The sequence below is a fragment of the Thermobia domestica genome, chromosome 7 (genome assembly GCF_964235325.1).
Source record: "Thermobia domestica chromosome 7, izTheDome1.hap1.1, whole genome shotgun sequence".
Classification (NCBI taxonomy): Eukaryota; Metazoa; Arthropoda; class Insecta; order Zygentoma; family Lepismatidae; genus Thermobia; species Thermobia domestica.
In genome coordinates this window covers 231533771-231548493 of record NC_137460.1, presented here as the reverse complement: position 1 = coordinate 231548493, position 14723 = coordinate 231533771, and the positions used below count along the sequence as shown (strand labels likewise).

Below are 14723 nucleotides of genomic sequence, written 5' to 3'. Positions count from 1 at the left end.
TAGTGCAATAATAAGACATTTGTTTTTAATTTTCGTCCGCAATAGTGTGATATTCAAATACTAAAATTATCACTTAAACGAATAGAATAATTATTTTGATTGTTGATTTTTTTTTACTTTTACTGTAATAGAAAAATTACCCAGACACACACACACACACACACACTCACTCACTCACACACACACACACACACACACATATATATATATATATATATATATATATATATATATATATATATATATATATATATATATATATATATAGATAGATAGATAGATAGATAGATAGATAGATATAGATATAGATATATATATATATATATATATATATATAGATAGATAGATAGATAGATAGATAGATAGATAGATAATAAAAGTTCTGTGGAGTGGACCCCAGAGTATGTATTCGATGTATTTTGTTACACAGACTATGAAATATTTCATTCGATTTTATTTATAATTTAACCATGTTTACCATTATGATTCTACAACTGTTGCCATTTTTTATCTTGCTTATTTAATTTTTGTTCAACGTAAGCCCTTACGCCAGTGGCTATGGGGCCAACTGGTAAATTCAGAGCAACCGATTTTGATAAGATAAATCAGAACGTCTCTTATTCTAAGAATGAATCAGTCCTTTCCCAATTGAGGACTCCTGCTGAGCGGTGTAAAAGACATTACAGAAGGCACAAGCTGTACCATGAAATTGAGTTAGAATGAAAAGGAGTCAGACTTTTTAAAAGAAAAAAGAACGATTACCTAAACCTGTATTGAACAAAACTCAAATTACAGATTGATATTTTTTTCATTTCAAATATCTTTAGCAAGATTAGCCAAAGGAAATAGTTTCCTATCAAATACATACATCCGTAAGTTACTTTAAAGTATTCTCATTATCTCTATGTGGCCTTGAAGAAACATAATTTCAATGTTGGCACTCTCGAAAGTGATATCTTTGAGCGCCCTGCACGAAAAACAAAATGGCCGCCTTCACAAACACTTTGAGGTATATTTCGTCGAAACGTACCTATAGAAGTGGAGGCAGTGCTGCAAGTTCCTGATAATTTCGACATAATATCGCCTATTACATTTCCCAGACCCCAAAGCCACTTTTAACTAAAAAAATTACAATATATATGTTTAGTTTTTATTTATATATTTATTTATTACTTACACAGGGTGATTTTTTAAAACTCGCGGATTTCATTTGGGTCTAGAATTTCTAACTGAAGTCCGATTTTCATGCGGTTTGGGGCAAGTGATCAGGGAAGGATCGGAGATTTATGGGACTATGTTTACTGATTTGAATTCATCCGGGGTAATATCGATTACACCTCAAGAAAAATAGCAAATCGCCAGTGCACCATACAATTGGAATGAAGTGCGGTGCGGTGTGGAGATTTGAGTTTTCTTCGTTAGATGGAAATCTTGCCAAGGTCAATATTAAAGAGGAAACTGGGTGAGCTGTATTGAGAATTGTATTGTACAGTTCTGTGCTACTGTGTGATTATGTTCAGAGCACATTGAGAATAGCGTACTCTTTGAAACAACCGTTAAAACTTTGGAGAACGGAATCTGTTGTTGCTATGCAAAGGCCACTCAAAAACACATTTGCCTCACATTCTTCTCCAGACAGGAACATAAAGTGGTCGCTAGTGAATAAATTTTAAGAAACAGGTTCGCTTCTGAGTGAGACAGGGTAGCATCGGACCGCGCAGGCGAGTGTTGTGAAAGATGTCAGTTATCGACTCCTTAGGTCACCTAAGAAATCTCTTCGTCGTTTGTGGCAATAAATCTTCTATAGCTATTCAACATGTGATTTATGGGTGTTAACACTAACACATCATTCGTTTTCTGCAGTTACGCTTCAAAAATCAAAAACCTCATTCCATTGTAAGATACACTGGCGAATATTTGCTGTTTTTCTTGAGATGTGATCGGTATTATCCCGGATAAATTTAAACAATTAAACATAATCCCTTACATCTCCCATCCTTCTCTGATCATGTGCCACAAACCGTATGAAAATCGGACTTCAGTTAGAAATTCTAGATTCAAATGAAATCCGTGAGTTTTAAAAATATCACCTTGTATATTAATATATTACTTTTTGTTGTCATCACAACTAATTTAAATTAGAACCGATTTCAATCAAATTTAGTATAGGAATTTGGGAAATTAAGGGTAAAGAGAGGGACGAATGAACAGAGAGGATCCAAAGACGGCCATTTAAAAAAATATTTCTAAACTCTTATTTATTTCTGAATTGTCAAATGGGCTGCATCAAATGGGTAACATTCAAATCCATAACAGCTGATTTGGTAAATAACGAAATGGGAAATTCAAATTTACAATTTGCTTGTACGTTATTAAGTATATCGTTTTTTGTATGCACAGCAATTTGCGTGAATTGAGACTGATTAGAAACAAACTCGGCATGAGACTTTGTAGGCCATAGTACACGTATGCGTATTAAAGATAAGTACATTTATAATGTTAACGTGTAATTAATAAACGTTTTAAAAATACACTGTTCACAGATTTCTGTTGACAGAGTACAAACAAGAAATACTTTTATCTTCTTCAATGACACTGCTAATAACGATCATCGTCACTTTCAATAACAATCTCAGTTAGTCCTAAATCTTCATCATTGTCTTGTTCGCATATAGGTCGGAATTACCTTCACATTTCGGTACGTTTAATCCCATCCTACTTAACACTTACATGGATGAGATCATTGCCTTTGAAAACATGAATAACGACTAAGTTCCAAGATTAATTCTGGAACACAAGATTTATTCCAAGCAACTTCCTCGTATATGTTTCCTACTTTCTTCCATCTAAACACTGAGGGAGGGAGGTTACTGGGATATTAAATAAGATCCTGATTCCACTCGAAACACTTGAAGATTCGCCCTTAACAAAACTGAATAGAATGCAGATCTTCTTGGAGGAAGATGCTCATCTTGACATTATTTCTGGGTGAATAACAAGTGTCTCACAGCTCCTATGTCGAACCGTTGTTGTTTTGGGGACATAAAGTTGACGAACTCGGGCTATCTTTATTTTCGTACACGCGCAATTCCAAATAACGTATTTAATCAAAAATTTGATGAGAATATTAACTCTTTTGGAAGCAAATAGGAAGATTATTCACCAAATATTAATGGAGTATTTAAAGAAATCGAAGCTGTGTACAAGATTTGTGCCACATTCCTGATCGAAATTAAATGAACTAAAAGAGTGGTTGTCATTGTTCGTAAGTTTTTGTCCCCCCCCCCCCAAAAAAAACTGGTTTTGTACCACACTCTGCACACTCCCCAGACCTGTCACCTGTAATTATTTTGTTTAGCCAAATTAAAGCACCATTAAAAGATTACGTTTTTCCTATGTATCTCCACCATCACAAGCCCCTAGCAGACCCTTAAACACCACTACCAGTCAGGGTTGGAAAAGATACAGTTTTTTTTTTTTTTTTTTGAAAAAAAGGACAAAACGTGTGTTTAAAACATGAAAAAGGTGTTTAAAATGTTTTAAACATGTTTTGAACCACACATACACAAAAAACCTGTTTTAAACATTTTGAACAGTTTAAAACACGAATTTAAACATATATTTCAAAATCGAATAATAAGTTATTTGTTAAGATTTCTTGCTGTTTACTAGTGATCTTATGTTATGTTATTAGGAAACAAACTGTACAAGGTAGACAAAAGCAGTTTTTACTGGACACTACAAGTGACAAGAAGGGACCTACACAGCATTCTAATACAAGGTGGTGTGAAGAAATTAGGTACTACTGCAAATATCTATGAATCAAATTACCCAACATAAATGGTCGTCAAAAAGTATTGGAAAGACCTTAATCCAACAATGGATCGATAAGTGTTGATAATATGTATGCGTTTCAAATATACGTAGACCTAAATAACCCTCATCACTACACTCACGTGATCCCAGTTTTCATTCTTGACATCTGAGCATTTGAGATTAAGAAATAAATCGCTTATGCTTTGTCTCTCGGAATCCTATGTCTAACCCTTTAGCTGTGAGAATTTCTAAAAGCAAAGATAGTTAAACTAAAATTTGCTGTTCCTGAGTATAACTGAGTAATTTTTACTGTTATATCTGGTAATAACAAACGGTTCTGCGAACTAGGAATATTTAACAACCGGTTCTAGCGAATCGATCGGAACCGGCTGAATAGCACCACTGCTTGTAACAGACCTTTTCATTTATTTTATCCCTGTTAAGATACAATGTGTCGGGTACAGAATATTTCAGTATAGAGTAGTAATTCTCAACGTTTTTCATATCACGACTCCCTTTTTTTACAGCCTCTTGCCAGTAACTTTCATAAGTAGGTTGTAATAAGCTTTTTAGGTAATTTTAAAATCTACCTACTATGGAGATTTCACACCATCTATCAATATACGTACATGGTGAAATAAAAGTCCTCATCACCCTTGTGTGTTGAGAACGGGTTGAGGGAGAATGATGAAACTTGAAAGTGGTCTGACACATCAGATGGTGCTATCAACCATCATGGCGGCTATCTTTGATTGCAATTCGAAATTTCAAATGCAAAGGGAGTCATTTTACATGTTTTAAGGTTAGAATTTTATCAGAAATACGCTTGTGCGGTTATTTTAGCCCTAAGACAACTCATTTCAAAGTTACTGTTTCTGAAAGTTTCCTAATTATGTCCTTAGGGGCTAAACTCACGTGTCGTGAGGCGGGTGAGATTTTAGTTGCAAAATTTGATTACTTTTTCAGAACACTGATGCTAATAAAATTATTTTAAAATAATAAATTTTCGAAAAGTAATATTTGGAGCACACTTCGCGTTGTGTTAACATTACAATATTTTCTGCAAGCCTACGTAATTGGTTCCTTTTTTTCAAGCCAATAATTTATTGAAGAAAAGTAATGTTTGGGGCGTTCAGAGCACAATGGATCCAAGTCCATTTTCAATAAGGTTCAGTGTTACTCAGGAAACGAATTCTATTTCAAAATGTAATATCTTCGCAGTCAAGAGTCCGAAATAAGTGTAACTAAAACCACGTAAAATGGCGTAGGATAGTTTCATATGCCAGGCGCTAGACAGGGACATCAGTGGGGCAGGAGGCAACCGCCCCCAAGCCCACCCTGAATCTCAGATTTTGGGGACAGTAGGGCAGTTTTAGAAACCTTTTGATAAGCAAAGTCCAACAGAAAAAGTTTGTGGTCCTTACCAGGGTTACCAACCGTCCCGATTCTGTCGGGACTGTACCGATTTCTGACTTATTTGTCCCGCATCCCGACCGGACATTCGTCGGGACGCATATTGTCCGTTTTTATTGATTTTCAAAGTTAATTAATATCTTACTGGGCCATTTTTACAAAGAAATAACATTCTTTTACATGCAGTTTTATGTACAGAATCACTTGTTAACAAATGTGTGTTTTAATTTGACTCATAACAAAATAACAGCTCGTCTTTAATATATAGTTATTCCCTAATTGTTTTGAGTTGATAATCCAGCCGATTATGATGATAGTATATTCCATGCAGCCAGTGTTGAATTCAGACATTTTCACCCGGGGGGGAATGCCAACTCCTCGGGGGGGACGGTTGTTTTTCTGTATTTTTGCAAGAAAGCAGCAGCATATTTAACAATTCCATTCACATACACATCTTACCTAATATTGAGACTAATTGCTGATAAATATTCAATGTGAAATTATAATTAAAAAAAAAACAAAAAAAAAAAAACAATCGTTTGATTTCATCTAAAGCATTAAATAAAGACTGGCAAAAATATTTTAGACAAAACTTTAACTGCTATTTACAGTAGCTATTTTTGTAATTATTTCCTATATTCAGTAGTTATTGTTTGTTACTAATGTAGAAGTTTTTAAAAAGATTTAAATTAACTCAAATATTTTTTGTTCTAAAACAAACACACACAGAAATATCTTAACAAAAAGTTATCAGTCTTTCTCACACTTCTGATTCTAAATCAAGCATATTAGCCTTGGTTTCTTCACTGCATACACATCAATAGTTTAGTTTACGAAATCTTCAGTAGGATTAGTGCCGTGTCGTGGAAAATCAGCGCTTGGCGCGAGAATATACGACGGCACCCCCGTATATATGAGTGAGGTCGACAGACCAGCCGCAAAGGTGAGAAAATTTTAAAAAGTAAACCATGCTTTTCCTTGATTTTGAGCACTTTTCATTACTTTTTTTCTTTTATTTTATATAATATGTGCACATGTGTTTTATTCCTCTGTTTTTCTTTCCCTCTTTTCTTTTTCCCTCCCGAATTTTGCACCCCTTACTTCGGCGCCCGGGGCCGTCGCCCCGCTTGCCCCTCCTCCATGGCACGGCTCTGAGCAGGATCTTCAACACCTTCAATAGCGATCTTTCACTTATATACTACTATCGTATTGATAAATTCTATATAAGTCTCTAATCCAGGAGGGATAACTGTTCCTCCCTGATCCCTTTAAATGACGTCCTCTGAATCTCTCCCTTTAACTTAATTATTTTTAATTAAAGAAAGGTGTGTTTACTTTAACAATCGTAAAACACATTTACGTCTGTTACTTCCGATGCGAGAAATGGGATTTAGGTGCCCTATTTCAAATAATGCAAGAACTGTACATTTTCAAGAACTGAAATCTGTTGACATCAGAGATCATATGGAATGATCGAAAGATCTTCCTATCTTTCCTTTCCTATATCAACCTGTGCTAGTGCTACCTACAAATATACAATATAGGGCGAGAGTATAGTACCTACTAAGATACAAACCTTTCTTCAACAGTTGACAATTTCATGTTCTGCCAAACTCGGTCGTAGCGTTAAGAAATACAAGTTTTATTGGCTATTTGGTATTCTATCTTAGATGTTACATGTTTAATATTTATATAGAATGGGTCTGCGTCATTTATGTGTATATTGAGAGATTGGATTTCGTCTGCACGTGCACGGAAAGAAAGCAAATAATTATGTGAAGTAATTTATACATTTTGTGACTGAAATTCTTTGAGTTTCTCCGGGGGGGAATGAATTTTCTTCGGGGGGAGATTCCCCCCCGGGCTACCCCCTGAATTCAACCCTGCATGCAGCACTAAAAAATATTGTTTTTGCAACCTCTTTTAAACGTTGTTTATGTTATATAAAATACAATTACTTTGATTTGAATTCTTTGCATGATAATAGCCAAAGAGTAAGACTTGATTTCAGTAATACTTTTTGTCAGTAATTCCTTAACAATATTATGCACTCATTTGTGATAAAAATCTATACAGTTTTCTCTCTAAACTTTGTTTATATTAAATAAATTGCAGCTGTTTTGGTTTGAATTTGTTGCATATATTGCTTATACTTAGTGATGAGCAGTGGGTAGGAAAATTTTTTAAAAAATAAGGTGCCGCATTCATTCGGGTTCGTGTTATTCAGCTGATTACTTACATTGTTTTCAACGACTTGCTGTATATGTAGTTTTCTCGTGGGTGAGGGGAGCGGGTTCCAACACCGATTGTTCCGTCCCGATTTTATCCTTAAGAGAAGCTGGCAACCCTGGTCCTTACACCGAATAAATACAGAGGAAATATAGATGATCAAAATTGGAACCTTGCTTAGGCCCAATTTCCAGAATTTTAAGCAGGCCCGAAACTCGAAAGTAGATCCTTCGACCTTTGAAATCCTAGGCCAAAAAATAAACAAGAGAGCAATTTAGGTCTATAGTTCCTTACGGTCAATAGAAATGGTGGTCGAAGTCCGTATTTATTCGGTATGAGGACTTCAAATTTTTTCTGTGGATTTTGCTCAGCAAAGGGTTTCTAAATCTGCATAACTGCTCCCAACATCTGAAATTGAGGCTAGGGGGCGGATGACCTCTAAACGGACGCCCCTCTCTAGCGGCAATCATATAAAATTCGATTGTATAGTTTTCTTTTCTTTCATTTAGGATTCTTTCTTTCTCTAACCCTTTGGGGATCTTATGGTAAAATTTGTACCATACGGGGTGTTTCATGGTACATTGCGTTATAGCTCTCCTATTTGAGCTTTTTCGTCCGTTTTTTTTTCAAGTCCAGAGGCATTGTAGAAGACATTACGTATGGTTTCACACCTTCCTGCGTCGAGACATAGGAGACGTCATAAGTCTAAAATTTATATTTTCGTGTAATACTTTTTTGGGGGGTTTACGTAAAGTATTTTTGGCGGGCTTATTTTTGCAAGTAGAAGATTGAAATTTTGCACAAACATTCAGTGCACCGAGTAGTATCTACCAGATTTTTTCAGATTTCTGCGTTAAAACAGGGGGGTACAGAGGGGCTAAACCTTGAAAAAGGGAAATTTTTACCAAAAATCCCTTTCACGGAATATTCCCGCCTTCGATACATGATGGGAACAAGTGAATGGTATTGCCTGAAAGGCAGTTCTAAGCTGAAGAGAATGATGGGCGAAACATGACCCTAGGGTAATTAGGGATGTCTCAGGAAATTTTTTACCTGAGATCATGGTGTTTTACGGTAATTTGGGGCATTGTGGGAATTCCTGATAAAATTTCTCCCGCCCTTGGTATTCAAGATAGAAACTTGAAATTTGACACACACATTCAGTATACCAAGTACTATTTATCAGATTTTTTTAGATGGCTACGTTTACACAGGGGGGAGCCAGGGGGGCCAAAGTTCGAGAAAAATATTTTCCCTCCGAAATTTTCACTTTGACATTTTTTCCCGCTTCTGCTATATGGTATGAGCATGCAAGTAGTATCATTTGAAAAAGCCAGCTCCATTCTGAAGAGAATGAGGTATGAACCATGATCCTAGGATAAATAGTGACGATGCAGTAGCTGCTTGACTGAAAGCCTAAAAAATAGCCCAAAAAATCAGGTGCCGGAAAGGGCTAAAGATGTATATATGAAAACTGAGAACCTACACTGTATCAACGAGTGCTTGCGATATTTCAGAAGCACAATTTAGCAAAGAACCCTTTGTTTGTTTTCTGAATACAACACAAAAACTTGTTTCCATGATAATTGTTTTATTTATTTTTTAATATCAGTTCTATAAGAAGCCCAACCTTCGACTACGACACTTTCTCGCAAGTCAACTGATAAGCATTTAAACAGTACAATAAACGTTAAAAATAAGGGGAAAAAAAGAGACAAAAGAACTTGTAGATCACGACATTGACCCGCTGTAGCCACGAGAAATCAAAACATTCACATGGGAATAAAATAGTCTTTTGAATGAGAAGTACTTTTTAACCAATTTGTTTCTCTGGCAGATTTTGTTTTACAAAAATGAAATAAAATAAAAATAAGTATATGTTTAAAACAAGTCTTAAAAATACACGAGTTTAAAACAAAATGTTTAAAACGTACATAAAGTTTGTTTAAAACAAAATCAATTGTTTAAAACAAGTTTTAATCATTTGTTTCAAACATTTTGTTTTAAAGAAAACAACCCTTCTACAAGTGCACAACTTCCAGAAACCATTCCTTCATTTACTGGATGCTGCAACTCTGTGTATGAACAAAAGAGTCCCTAGTTTGGATAAACCGAGATAAATTGATTGAAAATACTCTTTGTTTACTTTTCACAAACCAATTACTGCACTTCGTATATCTTCTTGAAATTTCGTTTCACTTGATAAGTTAAATTGCTTATGATAATTAAATAGTTGCCTAATACGCAGAAAAGTTCAATATAGTCCTATCAATACTTCTCAGAATAGGTTAATAAATTAGTGAAAAAATAAAGATAACAAAAGTAAATAAATTTATTGTTTTCTTTGGTACAACAATGTTATTTATATTATGACGCAGTAAAATAACTCTATGTACACATCTTAGTTTAGTTGATTTTCAATAGACATTTAAAAATTACTTTCTTCTGATACCAATTATATGTGCCGGCGTGTTCTTGATCGCTTTCCCTGTTTGAAGAACGACTTGTAGTGGCATATCTTCTTCTGCTTCCAAAATCAGAACAACTTCCACTTTTTCTCCTTTCTTTAGGTTCAGATGGAGTCCCAGCTCGTCCCCTGACCGTACTGTTTCCTGAACTATTAACTCGTCAGCGAAATCAGCTTCAGTTGTAGCAGTTGTAGTCTCGGTGTAATCACTAGTAGTAGTACGTGGATAGTCGGTGGTTGTATACCAAGAATTACTAGTAGTAGTCTCGCCGCCGTAGTCAGGGGTAGTTGTATACCAAGAATTACTAGTAGTAGTCTCGCCGCCGTAGTCAGGGGTTGTTGTATACCAAGAATTACTAGTAGTAGTCTCGCCGCCGTAGTCAGGGGTTGTTGTATACCAAGAATTACTAGTAGTAGTCTCGCCGCCGTAGTCAGGGGTAGTTGTATACCAAGAATTACTAGTAGTAGTCTCGCCGCCGTAGTCAGGGGTAGTTGTATACCAAGAATTACTAGTAGTAGTCTCGCCGCCGTAGTCAGGGGTAGTTGTATACCAAGAATTACTAGTAGTAGTCTCGCCGCCGTAGTCAGGGGTTGTTGTATACCAAGAATTACTAGTAGTAGTCTCGCCGCCGTAGTCAGGGGTTGTTGTATACCAAGAATTACTAGTAGTAGTCTCGCCGCCGTAGTCAGGGGTAGTTGTATACCAAGAATTACTAGTAGTAGTCTCGCCGCCGTAGTCAGGGGTAGTCGTATACCAAGAATTACTAGTAGTAGTCTCGCCGCCGTAGTCAGGGGTAGTGGTACGTGGATAGTCAGTGGTTGTATACCAAGGATAATAAGTAGTCTCGCCGTCCTTCAAATTCTGGATTATGTCCTTCGCCTTGTTGTTGGATAGGACATTCAACAATTGATATAAAAGTGTTTTGTTCTCCATTATTTTAATCAATTCAGGCGCAAGTGTACTTTGCATTTTGTCGCCATCTTTCGTTCCAGGGAGGCTCTGAAAATTGAAAACAAAAATTGTGTTAAAATTCGTTTCATTAACGTGATTAGTATGTTACAAATACTATGATTTTCAACGAGGCTACAAGGACTGTACCGTATGGATTTAGGATAATTTAGTTCTAATATTCTAAATGGGGGTATTTATTCACCTCAATGGTATATGATTTGTCAATATGCTTTATATTCAGGGCTCGAAAAACCCAGATCGCCAGAGCGACTCGAAATAGGAGTTTGACACTTAACGTTTTTTCACATCAAATATTTTTGTGAGAGAGCATTAGCTTAATGAGCCTAATACGGAATAATTTGAGGTCATTTATGGGGCTGGATATTAATATTTAATATTCATTAACATGAATGAGGTGTCATTGGAATTTAATGTCAGTGGTCAATTAGTCTTTCACTGTTCAAACTAAAAGACTGAACATGGGATGTCGTTATATTAATTTCAATTCCTGACATGTTTTGAAGAATAACAGGTACACTAAAGTAAGTTTACATTTTTATACTAGTATGTAGGCCTTAGTATGAAATTGGATTTGCATTATTGCAGGGCCTGGTTTTGGAACTGACGCCTAGGTCAGCAGAAGATATCACGAGCTCTCTTTGTATTATATTTCACAGAAGTTGCATTACTATCATTTAGATTGCTTTATGCTTAAATTTCTATTGCTTTCGGAATTATCAAAAGATTGAGTGAATCGTTTTTGTGTTTATGTTCCTTTGCAGCAACTAAGCTATAAAGATAGATATCTATTTTAAAATAGGATCTATTATAAAGTAAGATTTACTTCAAAGTAAGATCTATTTTAAAGTAAGATTTATTTTAAAGTAAACTTTATTTTAAAGTAAGATCTATTTTAAAGTAAGTTTCAATTCAACTTACATGTTTGTATTCAAAGGTATCTACTTCTGTTGGAGTTTAGGTCTGCAAATTTCCATGTTATTACGGTAAATTCTACCAGAGTCTGGAATTATTTTGGGAGTGAGAAAAGATAAATGGAGAAGTAAATAAATGGAGAAACATTTAGTGACAAGAAACTGCAAACACACAAAACTTCATTTTCTAACTCAAATTGAAGCTAAATGATAGTCGAATCTGGATGGGGCTCCATGTTTTAAATTTTCTAAATTAAACACTATATTTCCCGATTTCCAATAAAAGCAGTCGTTGCCAAATGATTTTTTCTAGTAAATACTGTGAAATAATTAGATACGGTATGTCATCCATAAATTCCAGGCAAGAACTTCAAGATAATAGGGCAGAAAAGAAGATACTACTATAATTCTTGTTAGTACTACTATAATTCTTGTATATAGATCTTGTTAGTAACAAAAAGTATGTTGGAGTCTTGCTTCTCGGATATTCATTAAGGCGCTTGACTTCCAAATGGACTAAAGTTGTTAGTGTACAAATCTCTTTGTCCTTAGTTCTACGGCCAGTCTCCGGTAATGTGGTGTATGGTTCGTAGTGGATTAGTTTGTATTACTGTTTACCTATAACTAAACATCGAATTTTCCTAGAACATTTATTATTGTACTTTAATTTTATGTTCTATTCTCTCTTTACGGAGAAAAACAATGTTACACTGTTTTCGTACTCAAAATACTGTAGTTCACTTCGGTAATAAATTATGACCACAGATGCAATGCATTTTGCCATCCAATTTTCCATTTGCATGGCATTTCTGTAGTCTTGGGTACAATAGCAAACTATACGATATCGTTTAAAATAAACGCTGATAAATACGTAATGAGCTTAGGAAGAACCAGGCGCGGTCAGATTTAGTTATGATATTGTGTGGTTATCCTATCGGCTTCCATTAGCAATATCTTAATTAGGTAGTTGTTCTAATGCATGATAACCATATGTTAATGCATGATAATGTTAATAACGAAAATTTTATGACCCCACCGAGAATGGATCCCAGAACGGATACCGAAAGTGCGCGTCTAACAAGCCTCATGCCAAGCCTAGCTGCTCTGGAATACGGCCTTTCGTAAGATCTACAAAATGAAGCTTGTCAGGTTTGGTTCGAGGAATGATGGGTGGCCGTTGGTACTCACTAGATGATGTTGATTTTGTGTTGTTCATCAGCGTTGTGAGAAAAAGTGGGGAGCTGCTTGAATAAAAAAAATAGCGAAATCCGGTCTAGAAAACTAGCATGAACAGAGAGGAAAGCCAATGTGCTGACTACACATCAGTCCAAAGCTACAAGTGTCAAAAGACGGCTTGTAAACCCTGGTTTCCTGAGGGTTGTTACATTAGCAATATGAATAGGGATTAGATTTCTGGGCTTTCGGCATTTATAGTCATGTTAGTCCGTCATATGAGAGTGATGACGTCCATCGGCGATCATACTACTCGAAGAGTGAAGAATGGAATGAGGAAAGAAGGAAGCGGTCTGGGAGCATTATGTTACGTATCATTTGCCTGATGTGAATGAGAAAAGCCCACGAAATCCTCACTCAGAATGGTTGGCCTTTTACTCAGAATGTCTTTTACAGGTTTCCAGCCGACTGTCCTCAATCGAACCGAGGACTGCTCGCACCAAGCTGAGAGTGTTAGCGAGCAGAGATGGTCATTTTCCTAACCCTCCCTCACCCTCACACTCAATTGACGCCCCTCACCCTCACCCTCCATTGACGCCCTCCCCTCACCCTCCCTCACACTCACCCTCCATTGACGCCCTCCCCTCACCCTCACACTTACCCACCATTGACGTCCTCACACTCACCCACTCTCACACTCACCCTCCATTGACGCCCTCACACTCACCCTCCATTGACGCCCTCCCCTCACCCTCCATCACACTCACCCTCCATTGACGCCCTCACACTCACCCTCCCTCACACTCACACTCCATTGACGCCCTCACACTCACCCTCCCTCACACTCATCCTCAATTACTTTATTGTCCTCAACCTCCAACGACCTCACCCTCAACTACTAAAATGAGGGTGAGGTGAGGGTGAGGGCGGCCCTCATGAGGGCAAAATGAGGGAGGATGACCATCTCTGTTAGCGAGTACGCTACGCGGGGCCACATGTTGCACTAGGAGTTTAGCTAACTATTCTCATGCATAATTGGAATAATAATAATGATATTACTAATAGGATAGAAACTTTACCTTAGCGGAAGCGGAAGCTAGTCCAAGAGCGAGAATCACAAGAACCTCTCCCTTCATTTTCTAATAAAGACGTTTCTACGATGAACAGAAATATTTGATAAACACAGCAAAATGCAACGCCTTTTATAGGGATTTGGAATTTCACGTAGAAGCATTTACTCTAATAATGTTGTAAAGATAATGATAAACTTATCTTTATTGGAAGTGATTAATTATTATCCAAACACACACATAATTACATAAAGCGTGACCTAAACTTTTGTTTCGATGTTATCTTTGTTTGATTTTAAAACGTATTATTGATTTAGAAGTAAAATTTCTAGGAATTGATGATTTATTCTTTAGTAATGTACAATCAATTATCCTGCAGAAGCACTTCCGTATACATTGTTGATACTTTTCTTGTGTACAAGCTTATCATTGTGAATTTAGAGATAGAATATTTTTTTCCTAAAAAAATCTACAATAACTTACAATGTCTATAAAATGCATTAATCCTACTACTACAAGTTTTATAACATAAAAGCGTAATAAAACTTCATTTATCTTGCATTTCACTTTGTGATAATAAGTCTGTTTGTGATAAATTACCCATTTAAGGAAAGTGTAGAAGCTTTTGTATTTATGGCTGCAGCACACTTGTTTGTGTTATGGCATGACAT

General features: G+C 36.1%; 1 protein-coding gene across 1 annotated transcript; it reads right to left on the bottom strand.

The window, feature by feature from the left end:
• Positions 1-9809: 9809 nt before the first annotated feature.
• LOC145689020 (uncharacterized) lies at positions 9810-14182 on the bottom strand. Its single transcript, XM_081763159.1, has 2 exons — positions 14062-14182; positions 9810-10925 (listed from the first exon to the last, which is right to left on the bottom strand). The coding sequence occupies exons 1-2, from the start codon at positions 14116-14118 to the stop codon at positions 9894-9896; spliced, it is 1089 nt and encodes a 362-aa protein (XP_081619285.1). The 5' UTR covers positions 14119-14182; the 3' UTR covers positions 9810-9893.
• Between the last annotated feature and the right edge of the window lie 541 nt (positions 14183-14723).